At 39.6% G+C, this 22,251-nt stretch overlaps 1 protein-coding gene across 4 annotated transcripts in view; it reads left to right on the plus strand.

Annotated features, from left to right (window-relative positions):
- The window catches only part of ILRUN (inflammation and lipid regulator with UBA-like and NBR1-like domains), a 99,441-nt gene that overhangs the window by 35,047 nt on the left and 42,143 nt on the right, over positions 1 to 22,251 (plus strand). For 3 of the 4 annotated variants that reach the window (XM_052649307.1, XM_052649310.1, XM_052649308.1), the window contains exons 2-3: positions 5,237 to 5,391; positions 10,949 to 11,146. In XM_052649307.1, the coding sequence (XP_052505267.1) occupies positions 5,237 to 5,391; positions 10,949 to 11,146 (353 nt within the window). The remainder of the gene's footprint in view (positions 1 to 5,236; positions 5,392 to 10,948; positions 11,147 to 22,251) is intronic. The other variant, XM_052649309.1, reaches the window with a different exon arrangement.

Genomic DNA, 22,251 nt, shown 5'->3' on the forward strand with positions numbered 1-22,251 from the left:
TTCATCAGAAAACACATATCAGCACTACAGGTCCGTCTACTCCAAATCAGGTTAACTTGATTATCAGTGTGGTTGAAACTGTTGTGCACCAAGCCCATTTTTTCACCCCCAGATGAAAAAGCTGCCTTGGGCTGATAAGCATCAGTGTGAGAGGTAGTTGCAGTTACCCTTGTTTGAGTGTCCCTGGTTTGCTGCAGGCTGCTAGGCTTTATAATGGAGAGGACCCTTGCCTGTAATGGGTGTCTTTTCTGTCCAAGGCTGAGTGCCTTGCACATGGATAAATGTCCGTTAATTAAATGTCTGCCAACCTAAGGCATATGGCATTTACACATATTACCTCACGCAGTCTTCACAGCCCACCTTGTAACACAAACTTTGTAATATAAAATATAAGCCAAACTTACCATAAAAAACTCAGTTTTGTACATGAGTAAACTGACACAGATGATTAGCCACTTGTTCAAAGCCCCACAGCCGGGGGTTAGGAGCTTCCTCTAAATAAAGCCATTTAAAATTTTACCTTTTTATAATGAAATGGGACCTAATAAAAAACTTACAAACTTTTCCACAGGAAGGAAGCCATAAATAAATTGAAAAGACCGCTGATGGACTGGGAGAAAATATTTGCAAATAATGTACTGATAAAGGCTTAATTTCCAAAATACACACAAAGTGCATACAACTCAATAATAAAAAAAAACCCAACCCAGTGGGAAAACGAGCAGACTGTCTAAATAGACATTTCTTCACAGAAGACAAACGGATAGCCAGTAAGCACATGAAAGGATGCTCAGTATTGCTAATTATTAGAGAAACACAAATCAAAACTACACTGAGGAATCGCCTCATGCCAGTCAGAAAGGCCATCATTAAAAAATCTACAAATAACAAGTGCTGAAGAGGGTGTGGAAAAAAGCGAACCCTTCTACATTGCTGCTGGGAATGTAAATTAGTGTAAGCACTATGGAAAACAGTATGGAGATTCCTTAAAAAACTAAAAATAGAGTTGCCATATGATCCAACAATTCCACTTCTGTGCCTGTATTGGGAGAAAACTAATAAGATACGTGCACCCCCATGTTCATCGCAGCACTGTTCACAGTAGCCAAAATATGGAAGCAACCTAATTGTCCGTTGGCAGATGAGTGGATAATAAAGATGTGGTGAATATATGTAATGGAACACTGCTCACCTGTAAAAAGAATGAAAGAATGCCGCCTTCAGCAACATGGACGCACCTAGAGATGACCACACTGATCAAAGTCAGAGAGGCAAAGAACAAGTGATACTGCCTATATGTGGCCGTTTTAGGTTCCACCTAGAACATGATCCAAATGAATGTATTTACAAAACAGGCTCACAAACATAGAAAATAAACTTACTGTTACCAGAGGAGAGAAGTGGGTGCAGAGAATATAAATTTAGGAGTTTGGGATTAGCAGACACAGACTACCAGATGAATAACAAGGTCCCACTGTATAGCACAGGGAACTATATTCAGTATCCTGTGATAAACCATAATGGAAAAGAATATGATAAAGAATATATTTGGATCACTTTGCCATACATCAGAAACCAACACAACATTGTAAATCAACTATCAGTTCAGTTCAGTTGCTCAGTCGCGTCTGACTCTTTGCAACCCCATGGACTGCAGCACGCCAGGCTTCTTGCCACCAGCTCCCAGAGTTTACTGAAACTCATATCCGTAGAGTCGGTGATGCCATTCAACTATCTCGTCCTCTGTCCTCCCCTTCTCCTGCCTTTAATCTTTCCCAGTATCAGGGTCTTTTCTGATGAATCAGTTCTTCACATCAGGTGGCCAAAGTATTGGAGCTTCGCATCAGTCCTTCCAATGAATATTTAGGATGGATTTCCTTTAGGAATGACTGGTTTGATCTCCTTGCTGTCCAAGGGACTCTTAAGAGTCTTCTCCAACACCACAGTTCAAAAACATCAATTCTTCAGCGCTCAGCTTTCTTTATGGTTCAACTCTCACATCCATACATAACTCCTGGAAAAACCATAACTTTGACTAGATGGACCTTTGTAGGCCAAGTAATGTTTCTGCTTTTTAATATGCTGTCTAGGTTGGTCATATCAATAAAAATAAAGTAAAATAAAAATTTACCATTTTAACCATTTAAAAGTGCATAGTTCTTTGGCATAAAGTATATTCACAGTGTTATATAATCATCACCATCATCCATCTTCTTCGCCTGTGCCTTTTTTCCACTTGTTACATTGCTCCCCTTCATTCTTTAGGCACTTTTAACTTTGAGATCAGAGTAAAAACTTTTCCTGAGCAAAGACACTGAAGGAACCTGGAGGTTTACACTTTCAGGCTGGGCTGAATACTGAGTGGTGTCCAAGTTTCTTTCCCATGTCCTCAGCCATCTCTGTTTCATGTGGAGTGTGTTGTTGCCTAATAGTAGTTGAGTGTGTTGTTTTAAACAGGAGTGCATGCTATTATGTTTGCTTATTCTCACACTGAGTTGGCGCTGTTTAAGTCTATTCCTTCTGTTTCTTGGCCCAGGGAGGCAGTGATCTAAATGGTCTAAGCGCTGAGGGGGCTGTGTACCTGCCCTGTGGGTTAGGGAACTGCCAGGCTAGTGTCCTCTTTTTCCGCCTTGTACTTGGGAGATGATTATGCTTTGTCATCCTTCACTCCTTCCTGCCAGGAGACTAGTTCTCTACTTTCAGTTTCACTTTGGGGTTTAAAAATGTTTCTTAATCTTTCTCTGGCTGAGTTCTCTTGATAATATAGGTATAAGTAAGCAGTTTTGTTGGCTTGGCTGTGGGTTAAGTAGGAATGTGTGAAAAGAGGTTTGAGGAGGGGGGTGGATCTGCCTAAGTAGAGTAACTGGATTTTTCCACTTGTTCGTGTTTCTGCTATGCTGGTCTCAAAGTCCTGTCTGATAGCAGGCACAGCCAAGTGGTGAAATATGACACAGGCTGAATATGAGAATTGGCAGTTGTCCTGAGTGCACAAATAGTTTCTTCCCTCCCAAGCATATTTTACAGCTAAGTGAACAGAAAACAATTCAGGCTGTTTGCCTGAGACCTTTGGCAAAAGAAAAAAAAAAAAAAAACTTTATGAAAAGGTGGACAGTTTTATTTTAAAAGTTTTCAGAAAAAATACAAATTCAGCCTCTTTTTCTTTCCTTTGTTTTATGTCTGATCTCTAAATGTAAGGCTGATTCCAGACACACTCCTGAGTCTGTTGGTGAGTGGTAGGATCTGGGCCTCCCTAAGTTTGACCAGTCACATATTCTTCACTTTAGATAAGTACCAACTAGATAAGGAAGTTGCTGGAAAGACTGAAGCCCGAGCCTTCCTATTGAATGGTCAAATAAACAGGCACAGTTTAGACCCTCACCCAACTCTGCTCTATGTAAATTTTATCTAGCACACACGTGACAGGCCAGCATTTGGTGGTAGTGTAATTCCGGTCATTACTCACTAATACTACAGGCCACCATTGCATGGGGCTTGACCTGAGGTAGCTGCTCTAAATATAGCCTTCCTTTCTGGCAGCTGCAAACACCTGGAAGAGTAGGCAGGCCCTCAGCAGAAAAGTATTTGCTGTTAATAGCATGTGCGTTGAACAGTTGTGTACTGTCAGACCTTATTTCATGCTATGTTTATGCATAATTAAAAACAACCCACTGGATCCATCGGCTGATGGTTGGGTTATATTTGGAAAAATGCTCTTTGTGTTATTTTTCTTTGGGGACTGGGGATGATGTCACTAGTTTGAGGAAGACCATAAGAGAAGCAGTTAATGTAATTACCAACAGTTTCTCTAATGAACACAGCTTACTTAAACCCCTTAGTGGCCTTTGGTTTCTGGCACTGATGAGCCAAGCTGTCAGTTGCATGATTCTGTTCAGTTAGGGACTCTGGTTTGTATGCTTGGTCGTTCCTTCTGACATAAGGAAGTTTATACGTAATTAAAAAGAACACCACCATTTACAAAATTGTGCTTCTAAAAAGAGGCTACACATGGCTTGTGACAGTGTAAAAGACACTTGTGTGCTCAGTCACTCAGTTGTCTGACTGTGCGAGCCCATGGACTGTAGCCAGGCTTCTCTGTCCATGAAATTTCCCAGGCAGGAATACTAGAGCGAGTTGCCATTTCCTGCCCCAGGGGATCTTCCTGACTTAAGGAATTGAACCTGCGTCTCTTGCACCTCCTGCATTGGCAGACAGACTCTTTATCACTGTGCCACCTGGGAAGCCCCAAAAGATATTTAACCTCTCATGAAAAGAGAAAACCATTTTCAGACCTCACCAAGATCTTATTTTTCACCCATCAGATTGACAAAAATACAAAATGTTAGAGAAGTATTGTTAATGAATGAATGGGGAAATAGACACTCCATACATTCATGGTGAGAGCATTCACTAAGTGTATAACTTTTTATTGAAGGAAGTTTAGATATATCTGTTAAAGCCACAAATAATACCTGTGTGTGTGTATGTGTATGGAAAATAGATAAGCTAGGTAGTTTTCATCGTATGCAGCTTTTTAAAGCGTTCCTTTATTATTTTTGGTTGTGCCAGGTCTCCGTTGCTGTTCCAGCTTTTCTCCAGTTGCAGAGAATGGGGGCCGCTCTCGAGTTGTGCTGTGTGGGCCTCTCATTGCAGTGGCCTGTGTTGTTGCAGAGCACAGGCCCTAGAGTGTGGGATCAAAGCAATACAAGCGCCCTGCGGCATGCGGGCTCTTCCTGGATGTAGCCCGTGTCCCTTGCATTGGCAGTCAGATTCTTAACCACTGGACCAGCGCGGAAATCCCCATTGTATTAAACTTTTTGAACCAAGTATTGCCTTTTTGAAAAATGAGAATTTCCTTTAATGGAGCTTCTTTGAAGTTTAGTCACAGCTACAGAGGAGCTATCTCTCAATTGACTTTCTTACCCATACTTGCTGTCCTTATGGGTAAAAGGAAGATTTCCTTACATTGTTGCTGATGGTGCTAATAATGCTTACTTTCTATGTGGGTACCTTGCGAAGGAAGTGTTGCACAAGTTTGTTGGTCCTTTGTTTTTTCCTGTTGTTCCTAAGCCAGCATCAATGACTGAAGATTAACGTACTAGGAGCCATCTATGTACCTTCTTTATACAGGTTCTATAACATGGCCTAAGAAAACAAGCCTAGTGTTCTTTTGCTTGACAATCAGATCATTATGCTCTGGAGAGGACTGAAGTCGTTTGCCTTTTCTTTTTATTTGTAGGAACCTACAAGCAGCAATTGGCGCATATTATGACTTTGAGAGCCCAAACATCAGTGTGCCCTCCATGTCCTTTGTTGAAGATGTCACCATAGGAGAAGGGGAGTCGATACCTCCTGATACTCAGTTTATAAAAACCTGGCGGATCCAAAATTCTGGTAAATGTATAAAGAGCCATCTTCCCTGCCCAGTTTTCTTTCTCTTAGCACTTAAAAGAAACAAGGAAATGCTTTAGCTTAAATGACGTGATTGTGTAACTCTTTTTTTCCTTATACATGATGTAGCATTTTCTTGTACTGGTATGATGACCCAAACACCAATAAAATATTCCCTAGATTAGGAAGAATTTCGGTCTTGACATTTAAACACAATTCAATATTCTTTTGATACCAGGAACTAGGCATGTGTGTGGTGGTGGTATTGTCTCCACAAGTATAGCTCTACTCCATCGTTTTATTTCTGCTCTAATTAATCTTCCGGTTATTTCCAGCATGCTAGAGGAGGTACATCCTTGAAAAGAACAAGGTAGCTAGAGTTGTGAGCTTCTGCTTTTTTGAAAGCTCATTTCTTTGCAACCACAAGGATTAATTCTGTCTGAAATTTTCATTGAGCTATGTATCTGAGCTGTTATCATCACTTTGATAAATAGGGTAAGAAGTGTACCAATTTGCTCAGAATAGAAAAGATGGAAAGATTGAGAAGTTGCTTTTTTAAAGAATTATTGTTTTGACTTACTGCTGACTTAAGGAAAATTCAGCATAAATTAATTATGGTTCTTTGAAAATAATGTCTGATAACTTGTTACAATCTTTTCAAATGACTTTTAAAATTTGAATGAGTTTATTAGCATGTCTTATCCCATCCAGTAACAATTTATGCTGACTAGGTGAGGATGCTTTAACTTTCTTATTATTGAGTGTTTACAAAAGAAATTCTGAGAGATGGAAAGTTTTCTGAAAGTACAAAAGGTGTACTTAGCTAAAATTTGTTGGTGTGGGGGATGCCTGTCTAGCATGGTAATCTGATGTGAAATCATAGAAACCTCCGGGGACTCAAACCTTTTGTTGGACGCTGTTTACTTCTCAGTTCTTTATACTTCAGTTCTTTGTGATGGGGAGAGACTGGCTAAGCTAGCCTTTTATATCATAATTAATATACCAAACTTAGTTTGTCTGGCTTATTTGGAAATAATTTTAGCTTGGATGAACGTTTGGTGTGTCTAGGAGCAAAAACACGTAATCTGGATTGACCCATTGTTGTAGGTGACTGGACATCAGTGACTTTATAAAATTTTCATTAGCTTCTTTTCCCCTTTGGTTGTAACAGTGTGGGGCATTGTAAGTTTGAGAGGCACATGGTAATACAGGAAAATAGCCATGTTTTCTATTTTTCTTGAAATTCTTGTTACAAGTTTGATTATTTTATGTTCCTAATTTCTGTCTCACCTTCTTAATGTTGCCTGCTTTTAAGAACGTTGAAACAGGTTCTTCACATAAGCTTTTATTCATCATGTTTCTTCTCTGACTCACTAAAATCTGTGTTGCTGATCAAAAATGCTTTTGAAACCTAACCATGAATTTTTTAAATGAGTGATGTTTGTTTAGAAAGTATATCTTATTAAAAGTTTTGTTTATTTAAAATAATTAATCCAAGACCTTGTTTACTTAATAGTGAAAACACTGGAAATGGTCTGGCTTTCCATGGGTTCTTTATAGTGTTCTTTAATACTGAAAATTGTTAGAGTACTGTTAGATGTTTTAAATACCATTTTATTGCAGAATACCATTTTATATTTCAGAAAGCTTCTTTGAAATATCTTCTCACTCACTAGACAGTTCCTTGGGTTAATGGGAGATTGAAAGGGATTGATATAAAATGGCTAGAATGTCAAATCAGAACCCCAAAGAGCCTTTCACCTTGACTTGAAGAAAAATTTGTTTTGGTGGGGCTGGCTCTTTTTCCTCCTCCTTTTTGCATAATAAGTGCAATTTAAAACAGTCTCTGGGTCTGCAGCCTTTCTTCCTGTAAAGACATTTTTGTTCCTTTACACCTCTTGAAAAATTGGGCAACAGTTGCTAGAAAGGTACTTTGAACAAATAGGTTTTTTCTTCTTCTGGAAGTTGTTATACCAATTGTAAAAGTTTTATTTGTGGACTAAATGCTTTCCATTCGATTAAGAAGAAACTGGCCTGCCATAGTTACGTGACAGGTACGTTATTAGAGATACAAGAAAGGCAGGCACGTGAGCTGGTTCTTTGGCGTCACCCTGATCTGGCTTGAGTTCTTTCTGCAGATGGAGTGGTAACACAGGAGTAGTGTAGACTGGAACTGCCCTGGTGGTTAAGACAGTGCAGGAGGCATGGGTTCAGTCCCTTGTCAGGAAACTAAGCTCTCAATCCTGCGCAATGAGGCCAAAAAAAAAAAAAAAAAGAGGCAGTAGTAGAGTAGGCCTGCGCTCTTGATCCTCTGGCTCTCATTCATAACCTTCCCTAAGAGAGAAGTCCTCCCTGAAAGGGTGTCATGAATAATTCTCATGGTGCCTCTCTGCTGTCATGTTTCAGGCGCAGCGGACATTCCAGTTTACAAAAGATGAGATTGATAGGAACTGCATATAGCTGTCCCAGCACCTTCCCCAAGGAAGATAAATGTCAATACATGGTTTAAAATTAAATGCCTGATAAGAAAGTCCCTAGATTCATATCACAGAAAGAGAGAAGTGAGACAGGTAATGGCATAGATGCAGAATCCCAGAATCCACACTTTCGGTACTGTGTAAGTTTTAGAAGTTTGGGGAAACTTGCCAAGGATACTTTATAGTTTAAGTTTAAAATGAAAATTTGAAACTGTCCCTCTTAAGACAAAAGTAGAGTATTCTCTTTACCAATACTTAAAGCTTCTCAGTTATTATAGCCATGCTCTGCTATCCAGCTGTGATGAGTGTTAAACTAAGCATATTATGGTAACTCTTATGTTCCTATGACTTTAATGAAGTAGTTGTGATTGTCATATGAGAGAGTGACCTCAAAGTCATCTATATTTTCTAAACTACGTAGAAGTGAATATAGAGCAAGAGTTGATGGGGGAGGAAGGGAAACTTGAGAAAGAACAACTGTTCCCTCCTTTTTTCTTCAACTCCTTAATATAGTTACATTTCTTATGTTCCAGTCACTTTATCAGGTACAGGAAAGAAAATGGTACCCAGATCAATGAAGGTCTCTATTTGCCTGTAGCTTAATTTGAAATACATTCTCTAAACTATGAGGGGTTTAAAAACAGAAGGGGGTCTTCACTGAGGTTTGTCTTTTGTCTTGCTCTTTGGCTGTTCCTTCTGTCCCCAAACTAAATCTCAGACTTTCTGGAACTGGTGCACTTTTGTTTTTGCCATACTCACTATCATCTCAAAGTTGCCATATGATAGGGTTTTTTTGTCTTGTTTTGACTTTTTATTTTTTAATAAAATTATATTCCATAATTGGAGAATCACAACCTTTGTGTACTTGTGATACTTAACTTGGAAAGTCGTAAAACATAGACTCGTCTTTCTTTTCTTCTAGAAGCATCTATCTACCCCACAGTAAGCCAGTTTGTAAGAGACCTAATTTGAAGCCCTATTGCGTTATACTTCTCAAGTCCAGATTTTTCTGGTACGCTTAGCTTGGTAGGTCAAGCAGCCATCAGTATTTCCCTTCCTTCTGTATCGAGAACCAGTATCAGTGACCTTTTCAGAGTTACCTGCCTTTGCAGTTGGGGTTGTAAGAACTATATGTCATTGTAAACTGTTGGCAGCTCTCAGAAGGCAGATGATTGGTTCTTCATTTTATAGCCTAGTAACACTTTAGAGCTGATGGTGCCTAACTCTTGCAGTTTTTTCTTCAAGAAGCTTTCCAAGTACCACATCAGTAGGGTCTGACATAGAAAAAGATAGGACCGTAGCCACATAATTTTTAATAGTTTCACAGCTTATCAAATCTCCTGGGAATAGAGCAATACTCCCTGTTTTGGATAGATGAGAGATCCAACTGTCTCAGCTGCTTGTGCTTGTCTGATCAGGGCAGCCAAGTATTTTCCATACCCAGGAGGTCTTGGTTTTCATTTTCTTTAAATTTCTAAAAACATCCTTGGATTTTCATATAAACAGACGTTGTTTTGTTTGATATGTGTGTCCGTATGTGTGTGCATGTGTGCATATGTGTCTTTTAAAGAATAATTATGGATTCACCCCTATAGTAGTAATTTAATTTTTCTTTTGGATCTTGATCTTTTATAAAGAGACTGACATTTTCCAAGGTACTTCATGTCAGCTCCTACTATTCTTGACCTAAGACAAATATGCTTTTGCTAGGCCATAGGCCCCAGAAATGAAAAAAAGAATTTGCATGTATTACCAGTGTATCATCCACAACCTTCTCAACAGCAGCAGTTGCCCTTTAAAGTGTTAATTTAAGAGGCCACTTTGCTGTTAGATTTTTTTTTTTTTAATCATAAAAAACATAGCAACCACTGTTCCATCTGCTACCCCTAAATACCATGAGCCACAGCAGGTGCCATTCATTATGAGGCTGAGCTCTCAGCAGTAGAGTGTTGGTTGCTTTTCCTGTCCGGTTCTCGCTTTTTTCAGTGGTAAGCCATCAAGTTTCTAAACTGGCCTGGCACTTCAAGAACAAGGGACTGAGGAATTCTAGAGTACTGTTAGATGAGTTTTCAACATGCTGAGAGTCCTGCCGTGCCCAGCTTTTCATAGTGATTTATGTTTATAATGAATGTAAAAAAGATACAGAGAGGTTTCTGCGTATAGTAAAAAGGAGTGTGTCGGTGAGACTTCACAGGAAATATCACATCTAGTCACAGTATGTGGCTACCTGTGACCGGTCAGAAGTCAGTGTATTGATTTCTCATGTGAGTTAGTTACATGAATATAGGTGCACAGGAATGGGAACCAAATAAGACCTTTGCCACTTCCAAAGGCGGGCGAGGCATTCCTGCCAGAGCTATTTCTCTGTCTTGCCATTCCTGTTCTTTCTACAGGCACCTCTGGCTAGTGTCATCACCCCTGTGACCATGGGTCAGTGTACTGTTATCAGGGCCTACGGTTCATACTTTCCCCACTACTGTTGACACCTGGAAATGATGCTTTCACTTGACTCCTCTGTCTTTATTTGCAGTCTTTTGACCCTCAATCTTTTCATTGTTAGGGACTCCAGAAGAAAAAGCAGGGAAAAAGTAGTTTTAAAATGAAAGTAATACAGAAATTACTCTTAATGAGTTTCATCCTCTTTCCTCAATGGAAACACTGGGGACAGTCAGGCATATTTTTACTTTGACTGTCAGTTTAAAAGTTCAAGTGCAAATGGGCATGTTTCTTAGTGGAGAAAGTAGTCCTCCAGAGGTGTGGGGCTGAGCTTCATTTCTGTGGCTCCTTTCAGACTTCACTCTTAGGTCCTACAGGTTAGTGTGATGTGTAGCCTTCCCTGGGCGCCCAAAACACTATTTCTTGAGAAACTGCCTTGCCTTTGTCGTGTGTGCTTTCTCTTAGGGATAGACCATTGGTCAGAGCTTGTTGACTCTGATTTTCCCTAATCAGTGCATAGCTCAAGAATATGGGTAGGTTTATGTATGTGTGAGAGACAAAGAGGCATCTTCTACAGTTTTGTAATGAACTGCACCCAGCATAGGACCACTGATTGCCTAACATTTTTTTCTTTTGCTTGAACTCAGGGGCAGAGGCCTGGCCTCCAGGGGTTTGTCTTAAATATGTCGGGGGAGACCAGTTTGGACATGTGAACATGGTGATGGTGAGATCGCTAGAGCCCCAAGAGATTGCAGATGTCAGCGTCCAGATGTGCAGCCCCAGCAGAGCAGGAATGTATCAGGGACAGTGGCGGATGTGCACTGCTACAGGACTCTACTATGGAGGTGAGTATGTCCCTGTGCAGCCCAGGGGCGAAGCGGTTAAGGTAACATCTCAGCTTCCCCAGCACTGCTCACAGCTTGTCAGATTACGTAGCAGGGTGTGGTCTCTTTTCCAGCCCCATGCTGTAAATGATTTGAATTTAATGATTAACTGATTCAGTCTAGTGTTCTCTTTATGCTGGAATTTAGGTAACATTTAGTGAAGTGTGTGAGATATATCTTGCAGTCTAAACAATGACTTAGTAGCACTGCTGTTTGTATAATATAATCTAGTAGGTGCTCTAAGAATACCGAAGGCAGTTTTTGTTCTCACAGTTTCTAGAGACAAGTTGTATTAAAAAAAAGATATAATGCACAAAATGTGCCTGTGTCTCTGATGACCTGTCAAGACACTAAAACCTCTCACTCCTTCTCTTTATTGCCACACTTTGTGGACAGAGTGATTTCCACTCATTGTCTCTTATTTCCATATCCCTTTATTCTTCAACCCGGTCCATCCTATACCCACTTCGATGATGTTTATTAACAACTACCGAGTTTCCAAATTCAGTAGCTACTTCCCAGTCTTCACACTGACCATTTGGCTCCAAACTCTGAATGGTTTCTGAAATGTCTACCTTCTTAGTCACACGTGATTCCTTTCTTGTTTTTCCTGTGAGTGTTCTTTCTCTGTCTAGCCTCATCTTTGCCCTGGGACTACAGGCATACCTTGATTTATTGCTGTTCACTTGATTGTGCTTTACAGATAATTTTATTTTTTATAAATTGAAGATTTGTGACAGCCTTTTGTTGAGCGTATCTGCTGCTGGAGCCATTTTTTCAACAGCATTTGTTCACTTTGCATCTCTGTGTCACATTTTGGTAATTCTACCAATATTTCAGACTTTTTCATTTTTATTATATTTGTTATGGTGATCTGTAATGAGTGATCTGTGTTGTTTCTATTGTAACTTTTGGAGTGCCGTGAGCTGTACCCACATAAGACTTTGAACTTAATTGGTAAATGCATGTGTTTTGACCACCAACCAGCCATTCTCCCATCTCTCTCCCTTCTCCTGGCGTCCGTATTCCCTGAGATAAAATAATGTGGAAATTAGATTGGTTGATAACCCTTCAATGGCCTGTAAATGTTTTAAGTGAAAGGAAGAGTCACATATTTCCCACTTTAAATCAAAAGCTAGAAATGATTAAGCTTAGTGAGGAAGGCATATCAAAAGATGAGACCAAATGAAAGCTAGGTTGATTTCACCAAACAGCTAAGTTTTGAAAGCAAAGAAAAAGTCCTTCAAGGAAAGGAAAAGTGCTATTCCAATGAAGAACACATGAATCATGAGAAAGTAACATAGCCTTGTTGCTGATGTGGAGAAAGCTTGAGTGGTCTGGATAGAAGAAGAAATCAGCCACAACATTCCCTTAAGCTAAAACCTGATCCAGAGCAAGGCCCTAACTCTCTTCAACTCTGTAAAGACAGAGAGAGGTGAGGGAGTTGCAGAAGAAAAGGCTAAATCTAGTAGAAGAGGTTAGTTCTTGAAGTTTAAGGAAGGAAGTGATCTCTGTAAACATAAAAAGGCAAGGTGAGGGAGCAAGAGCTGATGTAGAAGCTGCAGCAAGTTTTCCAGAAGATGTAGCTAAGATTATTCACCAAGGTGGCTGCCCTAAACAGCAGATTTTCAGTACAGACAAAATACTAATGTTAGAAGATGCCATCTAAGACTTTCATAGCTAAGGAGGAGACGGCAGTGCCTGGCTTCAGAGGACACGCTTTCTTGCTTAGGGGCTAATGCATCTGGTGGCCTTATGTTGAAGCCAGTGTTCACTTAACATTCTGAAACCCTAAGGTCCTTAAAAATTATGCTAAATCTATTCTGCTTCTGCTCTGTAAATGAAACAGCAAAGCCTGGATGATTGTACATCTGTTTACAACATGGTTCACTGAATATTTCAAGCCTACTCTTAAGACTTGTACTGCTCAGAGAAAAAGATTCCTTTCAAAATGTTACTACTCATTGACAGTGATCCTGGTCACCCAAGAGCTCCAAGGGAAATGTACGAGATTTTCACGTCTACTAACACGCTATCCATAGATCAAGGAGTCATTTCTACTTCCAAGTTTTATTCTTTAATAAATAATTTTGTGCGTCTGTAGTTGCCATAGATAGTGAATTCTCTGATGCACCTGGGTAGAGTAAATCCTTCTGGAAAAGATTAAGAACATTAAGAACATTTGTGATTCATGGGTGGTCAAAGTATCAATGTGATCAAGATTTTGGAAGAAGTTGATTGCAACACTCATGGATGACTTTGGAGGGGTTTAAGGATTCACTGGAGGAAGTAACTGTAGGCGTAGTGGGTGTAGCAAGAGTACCAGAAGGGGAGCTTAAAGATATGACTGAATAAGTTCAGCATAAAACTTGAACTGATAAGGAGTTACTACTTAAGGATGAAGAAAGAAAGCAGCTTCCGAGGTAGAATCTGCTCCTGGTGAAGGTGCTGTGGAGGTTGCTGAAAGAGTTAGAAGACTGCATAGACTTGGTGGGTGAAGCAGTGGCAGGCTTTGAGAGGGCTGAGTCCCAATTTTGAAAGAAGTCCTACTGTGGGGAAAATGCGGTCAAAACAGCTTTTCATGCTGTAGAGAAGATTGTTCATGAAAGGAAGTCAGTCAGTGCAGCAGACTTCATTTTTGTCCATAACATTTATATGCACTGGGAAACAAAAAAATTCATGGGACTCACTTTGTGGCGATATTCACTGTATTGCAGTGATCTGGAACCAAAGCAGCTTTATCTCCAAGGTATGCCTGTATTAGATTGTGGGCTGCGCGCTGTTCATTCTCAGGGACCTCATCCACCCAGATGGCTTCAGCTGTCACTAGCGCAGCGTATACGGCAGTGCTCAAAGCCATGTCTGTGGTGCAGACTCTCTGGAGCTTCAGACCTTTATTGAAGTGCTTATGGACAGAACCCCTGGATATTTTGTAGAGTTTTGAATTTTAACATCTCCTAGGCAAAACTTATTCTTCTTATGGGAGCCCAACTGAGATGATCAGGCCAGAAGCTTGAGTCATGTTTTGTTCTGTCTTATCATCCTTAATCACACACCAATTCCTATTTGTTTCTCCATACCCCATTTCCTAGAGATCCAGAGAAAAATAAATACAAATCGCTCCTATCCTCAGGGGGCTCTTATCTGGACTCATAGCCAGTGGGACCTTTGGAGTTACTTCAAGAAGTCCTGGAATTAATTTTCTTGTATATATTTTTGCAGCCAGTGGAAACTTGAAATATTTTTCTGCTTGAAAAAAACGTTAGAAAGTGTGTCTCATATTGTCATCTTCTGTGAAATCATTCCTTTCTGAAAACCTTTGTGCCTTCTGTAATAGAGCCAAGTTCCTTGGCATCGGGCATAAAGCTCCTCACCATCTGGTCTGGCCTCATTTCGCTTTCATCCTGTCACCTCTTTACTCATGCATCCAGTCCCCAGAGACACCACATGGTTTCTCTTCTCCATGCCCTTGCTTGTGTTGTTCCTGTTGCCTGAAACGCCTTTTTCCTTACAACAAACCTCTGCTCATCCTCAGGGCCCTGGTGAGGTCACCTTTTCTCCTTCCCTCTTCCTCTCTTCCTGCTCTCCCCACCACCCCAAGGAAATTCGTATATTATGCACACGCTTGTTGTTATAATTAACACATCGTGTTTTAAGTGTTTGTTTATTTATCCTTTTCTCCTATGAAATAGTAAACTGTTGACTAAAGAGTCAGCATCATGTAACAGTCATGTTACAGTCAGCACGCAGAGAGAGCGTCTCTTCCTTTTTGGACTCTGTTTTCAGGCCGCTGCTCCTGAGAGTCTTCCTGCTTGCAGAGGCGGAAGTTGTTTCCCCATGTTGAGCTCCATTTCCCTATAAGCTTCCCTCTCCCTTCTTTGCTTCTCTTTGGCACTGTACCTCTTTCTGCCGAGTTAATTTGGTGAATGTTTAATATCACTTTAAAAACTTAAGATGATACATGTCTTATGTATCTTTGTATATCTTGAAAAAGCTGAGCCCGTTGGAGAGTGGCTACTCAATAAATTTTTAAATGCATGTCAATGTTTTTAAGGGAGGAGGAAGACAACATACATGACTTTTAAAAAAAATTTCTTTGATGCAGAGATACTGCTTCCTAGTGTTCTGCCTTGTTTGAGAGCTCTAGTCTTATTGTGTGTGTGTGTTAATGTTAAATTAAAAATAATTATCACTCTATGGGACATTAAAATTTATGCTTATAACATCCCTCCCAAATTCTGTAAGTAGGTAGAGTGTAAATATATTAGCTCTGAAGGCAGTAAAAAACGGAAAGCCTTTCTTGGTCACATAGTCTATGAGTTGTTTTTCAGGACTTTGAAATCTTATACCTTCATGGGATCTTAATAGTTCATCTGAATCCATGGTTTTCAAGCATTTTTCTTAATTAGTGGAATCTTTTCTTTGATAAATGTATGTGAATGCCTCCTCCAAAAAAGAAAAGATAGAAATGAAACTGACTTTTTTGAATTGGGAGCCTCCTTGGCCTATGTCACCTGCTTTCTGAGATAATCTCTATTGCTGTAGGGAGTATAGTTTGTAAACTGGTCATCTAGTCTAATAAAGAATTTAGTTCCATTTACAAGCTACCATGTTCCAATGAACTCCTTTTACTGTTGATTATAAAACACATCAGAGAAGGCAGTGGCACCCCACTCCAGTACTCTTGCCTGGAAAATCCCATGGACGGAGGAGCCTGGTGGGCTGCAGTCCATGGGGTCGCGAAGAGTCAGACACGACCGAGCGACTTCCCTTTCACTTTTCACTTTCATGCATTGGAGAAGGCAATGGCAACCCACTCCAGTGTTCTTGCCTGGAGAATCCCAGGGACGCGGGAGCCTGGTGGGCTGCCATCTATGGGGTCGCACAGAGTCGGACATGACTGGAGCGACTTAGCAGCAGCAGCATAAAACACATAATGGTAGCAGAACTGTTAAATGACTGGCAGAAAGTGAAATATACATGATATGCATAAAGCCGCAACTATGGACTCGTGGGAAAAAACCAAGGTGCCGTGTTAACCTTGGCGTGATTGGCTCTTTCAGGTTTTCCGCTCGCTCTTAACTTGATAGAGCACTGAGTTTAGTGGAGTGCTAGGAGTTTTGAATGTAGGACTACATTTCCTGGGCACAGACTTGTACAAGTTAGGTAACTTCTCTTTGCCTCATCTTTCTGTTTTAAGAACAAAGCTTATTTGTTTGCTTGTGTTTGTTTTTGGTTGGGTGGTCTTTTCTGTAGTCTTTAGATGGTCTTTTCTAGAAAGAATCCATTCTCCTTATTTTTGTAGTAATACTTTGTTGTTCGAACTCATTTCTCTTCCTAAAGGGACCTTTTGCTTATATTTAACAGTTGACAAGGGTGGGTCTTCTCTCACTTTAGAATGGTTGTACTGTTTCAGTCTCTCACGGGATTGTGCTGTTGGCTTGTCGTCTGGACAGTTCTTCATTATGTGAGGCATAGCTCCCCATGTTCATCTTGACAGCTACCCTTCCTCTCTCACTGCACACATTTCTAACTCCCTTGATTGAGTACCGCTAAGTATTTGATTCTTGGCAGATTTATTTTCAGGCCCAAATATTTTATCTTCTTCCTACAGAATTTTGCTTCTTAGATAAAAGCAACCTGTTATCTAATGCCTATTTTACGTCTGGCATTGTATTGGGCTTTTTCATATAAATTATCTTAGGGAAGTATTAGCTGTACTTTATGGATGGGGAAACTGAAGACCAGAGATAAGTAATGATTTGTTTTGGTAAAAGTTATGAATTAGCTGTAAATTATAGTTGTAAATCATCTGAAGTAGTTTTATGATATTCTTGCCATTGAACATACAGGGTTCACAGGGAAACTTTGGCTCCCGGGTGTTGGAACTTGGCAGAGTTTAGGGAGACTGGGGTAAATGGTCCCCAAGTTCTCTCCATTTCCAGAATGAGTGAAATGAGGGTTAGACTGAGATCAGCAGGGTGACTCTTAGGTAGGAAATGTTTCCCAAGGAGCTCCTGCTTGTCAGTGGGACACTTTGGACTCATCCCCATTTTAGCCTCCATACAAACATGCCTCCCCTCTTCCTAATAGAGCACCCTCTTTCAGAGTTCCGCAAGAGAGCTGTACCCCTGCCCTTGTTGGTTTCTTCTAAAACAGAATGGTTTTAGTTGTAAAGTAGGCTCTGTGGTCATGTGATACTCTGGTGATCAAGTGCTAATGAAGGTTTCTCCCACTTGAAATAATTCTTCCTATTAAAGGCTTCACACAGGTCTTTAGGGACAATTCACATGTAGACAAAATACTTAAACATTATTCATTTAGTTTTCTCAGAGGTTAAAAATGGAACTTCTCTTATTAAGCTCCCAAATCATAATACATAATATAGACCCACAGGTTAGGAAGCTTGATGGGTGCCCCTATGTAAGCACACCATTTTTTCCTTAAAACTTTAGAACCTCCCAGCTTCTCCAGTTTACAGAATGTCCACCTTAAGCAGGTAGTGCAGGATTGCTGCTCCTCGTTCCTCTCCAGGGTTCTAACTGACCATGGTATAAAAGAAGTTCTAGTTTCATAGACTTCCTCTAGATGCTACACCGGTGTCTTCTGTTAGTACTTGGATGCTGTCCTACTTGGCACTTAGTACCGGTTCTCTTGCCCTTTTACTTATTGACCCCACCTTTAGAATGTCTCTCTTTTATGTTGCACTCAGAAAGCCTGTTGCATTTACTTCTAGACTATCCTCAATAAGACGCTCTCTGTTTCAATTCTAATTTCTAGATCCCTTCAGTATCAGAAATATGAGTAGTCATGAAACATTTCTTTTCTGATAAAAGAAATGGTAGCCTAAGCTGATTTGTATGGGAAATGTCTTCAGAAGGGACATTTCAATTTGTAAATGAGATCCAAAATCCTTAACTATCTTTACCTTCTAAGGTCTATATTAAGTTTCAAAGGTGATAGGCTGGGGAGTGGAAAGGAGGGAGTATATGTGTGTGTGTGTGTGTGTGTGTATATATATATACACACACACACACACTTATGGTTGATTTTCATTGTTGTATGGCAGAAACCAACATGACATTGTCAAGCAGTTATCTTTCAATTAAAAATTTTAAAAATGAAAGGTGATGGCCTATTTCAGCTTCAGAGAAGCTTCCTGGTTTGTATGAGCCATTTGGTTGTACTGACACCAAGTGGTCGTTATTGTTTGGTGGTTGTGTCCAGGAGTCAAAGGCATTGTGAAGATTAATCTCTAAAATGTAGACATGTGGGTCCTGAACCTCTATGAAGTATGGAAAATCAAGAGATGAAATGAAACAGGGATATATCTTTAGAATGTAGTAAATAAGATATTTGCAATGGTTCTGGGTGGGATGGGGCAGGAAGGCGTGAGGTTTCCTCATGCCACTTAGAAATGGTGTGCAGTTTAAAACTTACAGATTGTGTATTTCTGGACTTTTCCACTTAGTATTTTCAGATTGAGGTTGGCTTCGGGTAACTCAGCCTGCAGAAAACAAAACTGAAAGTGGGCGATCTACATAACTACTGAAAAATATGTGGGTTTTTTTTTTTTTTTTAAGCAGACTAGTGATTAGGATCAAATAATTGAAGGATAGGGTTTTTAAACTTTATCTGATATCTTAATTTCTATGATGCAGTTTATATTCCTTAATTATGGCTCATGATACAGTTTTTTATTTTTAACCCCCTATTAGTCTTGTGTAGTTAAAGGTAGGAATATTTGAAGAGGGTATCTTCTTACTGAAAAGCAAATTCCATTCTGTTCTTTTCATGATGGTTTGACTAGCCACACAGTGCTCTAATGAGGTTTTACTTGGAATGACAGAGATACATATCACTTAGAAATTAGTTCATTCTATAATCTTTACCTTGAAAAAAAAATCTCCCTTTAAAAGATACTTAATTTTTCTTCTCTTTTACTTTAAACAGCTTAGAGTTTCCTTTCTTAACAAAGAGAATGTCCCTATTGGACACTGGGCTTCAAGGTAGGAGTGCTTTGTCGTCGTTCAGTAGCTCAGTTGTGTCCAACTCTTTGAGACCCCGTGGACTGCAGCACTCCAGGCTTCTTTGTCCTTCACTATCTCCCAGAGTTTGCTCAGACTCATATCCATTGAGTCGGTGGTATCATCCAACTGTCTCGTCCTCTGTCGTCCCCTTCACCTCCTGCGCTCAATTTTTCCTAGCACTGGGGTCTTTTCCAGTGAGTTGGCTCTTCACATCAGGTGGCCAAAGTATTGGAGCTACAGCATCAGTCCTTTCAATGAGTATTCAAAGTTGATTTCCTTTAGGATTGACTGATTTGATCTCCTTGCTGTCCAAGGGACTGTCAAGAGTCTTCTCCAACACCACAGTTCAAAAGCATCAATTCTTCAGCGCTCAGCTTTCTTTATAGTCCAACTCTCACATCCATTCACAACTACTGGGAAAACCATAGCTTTGACTATATGGACTTTTGCAGCCAAGGTGATCTCTCTGGTTTTTAATATACTGTCTAGGTTTGTCATTGCCTTTCTTCCAAGGAGCAAGCATCTTTTAATCTTAGGACTGCAGTTACCATCCACAGTGATTTTGGAGCCCAAGAAAATAACGTCTGTCACTGTTTCTATTGTTTCCCCATCTATTTCCCATGAAGTGATGGGACTGGATGCCATTATCTTCATTTTTTGAATGTTGAGTTTTAAGTCAGCTTTTTCATTCTCCTCTTTCACCTTTATCAAGAGACTTTTAATTCCTCTTGGCTTTCTGCCATAAGGGTGGTGTCATCTGCATATCTGAAAGTGAAAGTTGCTCAGCCGTGTCCGACTGTTTGTGACCCCGTGGACTATACAGACCATGGAATTCTCCAGGCCAGAATACTGGAGTGGGTAGTCTTTCCCTTCTCCAGGGAATCTTCTCAACTCAGAAATCAAACCCAGGTCTCCCTCACTGCGTATCTGAGGTTATTGATATTTCTCCTGGCAATCTTGATTCCAGCTTGTGCTTCATCCAGCCCAGCATTTCACACAATGTACTCTGTATGTAAGTTGAATAAACAGGGTGACAGTATACAGCCTTGACGTACTCCTTTCCCAGTTTTGAACAAGTCTGTTGTTCTATGTCCAGTTGTAACTGTTGCTTCTGTTGTTTCATTCAAAGGAGTGCTTTGAGCCTCTGGGTTTTACTTTGTAGTGGTCAGTGCCCTTCCAGTTTCCTCTTACAATTTCTAAGGATTTTGCTTATGCTTTGTTTTGAGATTATCTTGAAAGTAATTGAATTTTAGAGTGCATCAGGCTTTGGCTTAGTAGCCACTTCAGTTTTGTCCTTAAGTCTAACAGTTGTCTTGTAGTTAGAAGTCAGAAGTGATTAGGAAAGCAGACCTTATCTGACCTAAGTCTTACTAAGACTTTAAGGAACACTTAATACATTTTATTTACTTAACTCAGTATAGCCAAAATATTACAATTTCAACATGTGGCTCTAGCTGCATTTCAGCTACTCAGTAGCTACATGTGGCTAGTGCCTGCAGCTGTATAAACTGATATTTGTACTAGTTTTTTTTTTTTCCCCTGTAGCAAATTGTACAGAATTGGTGGTCATCTTATTCTTAAAATTTTGCTAGTGGAACCTCCTGGGCCTGGAGGAATCTTTTTTGAAGGTTTAAAATTACTAACTTAGTTTATTTTGTAATTACAAATCTGTTCAGGTTATCTTTCATCTTGGATGACTTTGGGTAATTCCAAGGAATTGGTCCTTTTCACTGAATTGTTGGATTTATGTTGTGTAGAATTGTTTATACTATTCTTTATTAAATCATTTTAGTGCTTTCTGTGCATGTAGTGATAATCCTCTCTCATTCTGTATATTTTGTGTCTTCTCTCTTTTTCTTTGATAATCTTGTTAATTTTAAAGAATTTGATAATTTTAAGAAAACAGCTTTTGGTTTCATTGATTTTTCTCTATTCTTTTGTTTTCAGTTGCATAGGTTTCTGCTCTTTTAATATTTCCCTTCTTCTGCCTGACTTGTCTTTATCTTTACTCTTTTTATAATGTCTTAAGATAAAAGCTCAAGACTGGGTGGCTTCTAAACAACCAAAATTTATTTCTTATATTTCTAGAGGCTGGGAAGCCTAAGATAGAGGTGCTGACAGATTTAGTGTCTGGCAAGGGCTAGTTTCCTACTTCATGGTACGGCCTTCTTCTCACTGTATCCTCTTTGTATATGTTGGTCGCTCAGTCGTGTCCGACTCTGCAACCCCATGGACTGTAGCTCGCCAGGCTTTTCTATCCATGGAATTCTCCAGGCAGGAATACTGGAGTGGGTGACCATTTCCTTCTCCAGGGGATCTTCCCGACCCAGAGACTGAACCCTGATCCCCCACATTGCAGGCAGAATCTTTTACTGTCTGAGCCACCAGGGAAGCCCTTATCCTCTCTGGGATCTTTCAAACTAAGGATGCTAATCCCATTCATGTGGGCTCTACCCTCATGACCTAATCACCTCTCTAAGACCCAACTTCAAAATACCCTTATATTTGGTATTATATGACTATTTCAAAGTAAGAATTTGGGGGGAAGGGAAGATACAAATATTTAGTCTATAACAACTATAAATTTCCCTCTGAGTACTGCTTATAGCTGCATACCATAATTTTGAGATACTCTATTTTCATTCAGTTTAAAGTATTCTCTAATTTCCCTTGACTTCTTGTTTGACCCTTTTAACCTACCTATATCGTTATATTTGGAGTTTCTTATAGATAGCATATAGTTAGGCTATTTCCCCCCATTCTGACAACCTTTGTCTTCTGATTAATGTGTTAAGAGAATTCATGTTTACTATAATTGTTAATATATTTGAATTCACTTCAACCATTTTATTATTTGAAAACTTCTAAATTAGTTACATTACTAAACTTCAATGTATTTGTTCTTATAATAAAAGAAATGTATGACCTAGAAGATACAGAAAATATAAACTAAAAAGAACATTTATTCTGAAGTGCAGATATAGACACTGTTTATGTATCCAAATATTAAAAACAAAAATTTTTGCTTTTCAGGTT

The sequence above is a fragment of the Budorcas taxicolor genome, chromosome 11, assembly GCF_023091745.1.
Source record: "Budorcas taxicolor isolate Tak-1 chromosome 11, Takin1.1, whole genome shotgun sequence".
In the NCBI taxonomy this organism is placed as follows: domain Eukaryota; kingdom Metazoa; phylum Chordata; class Mammalia; order Artiodactyla; family Bovidae; genus Budorcas; species Budorcas taxicolor.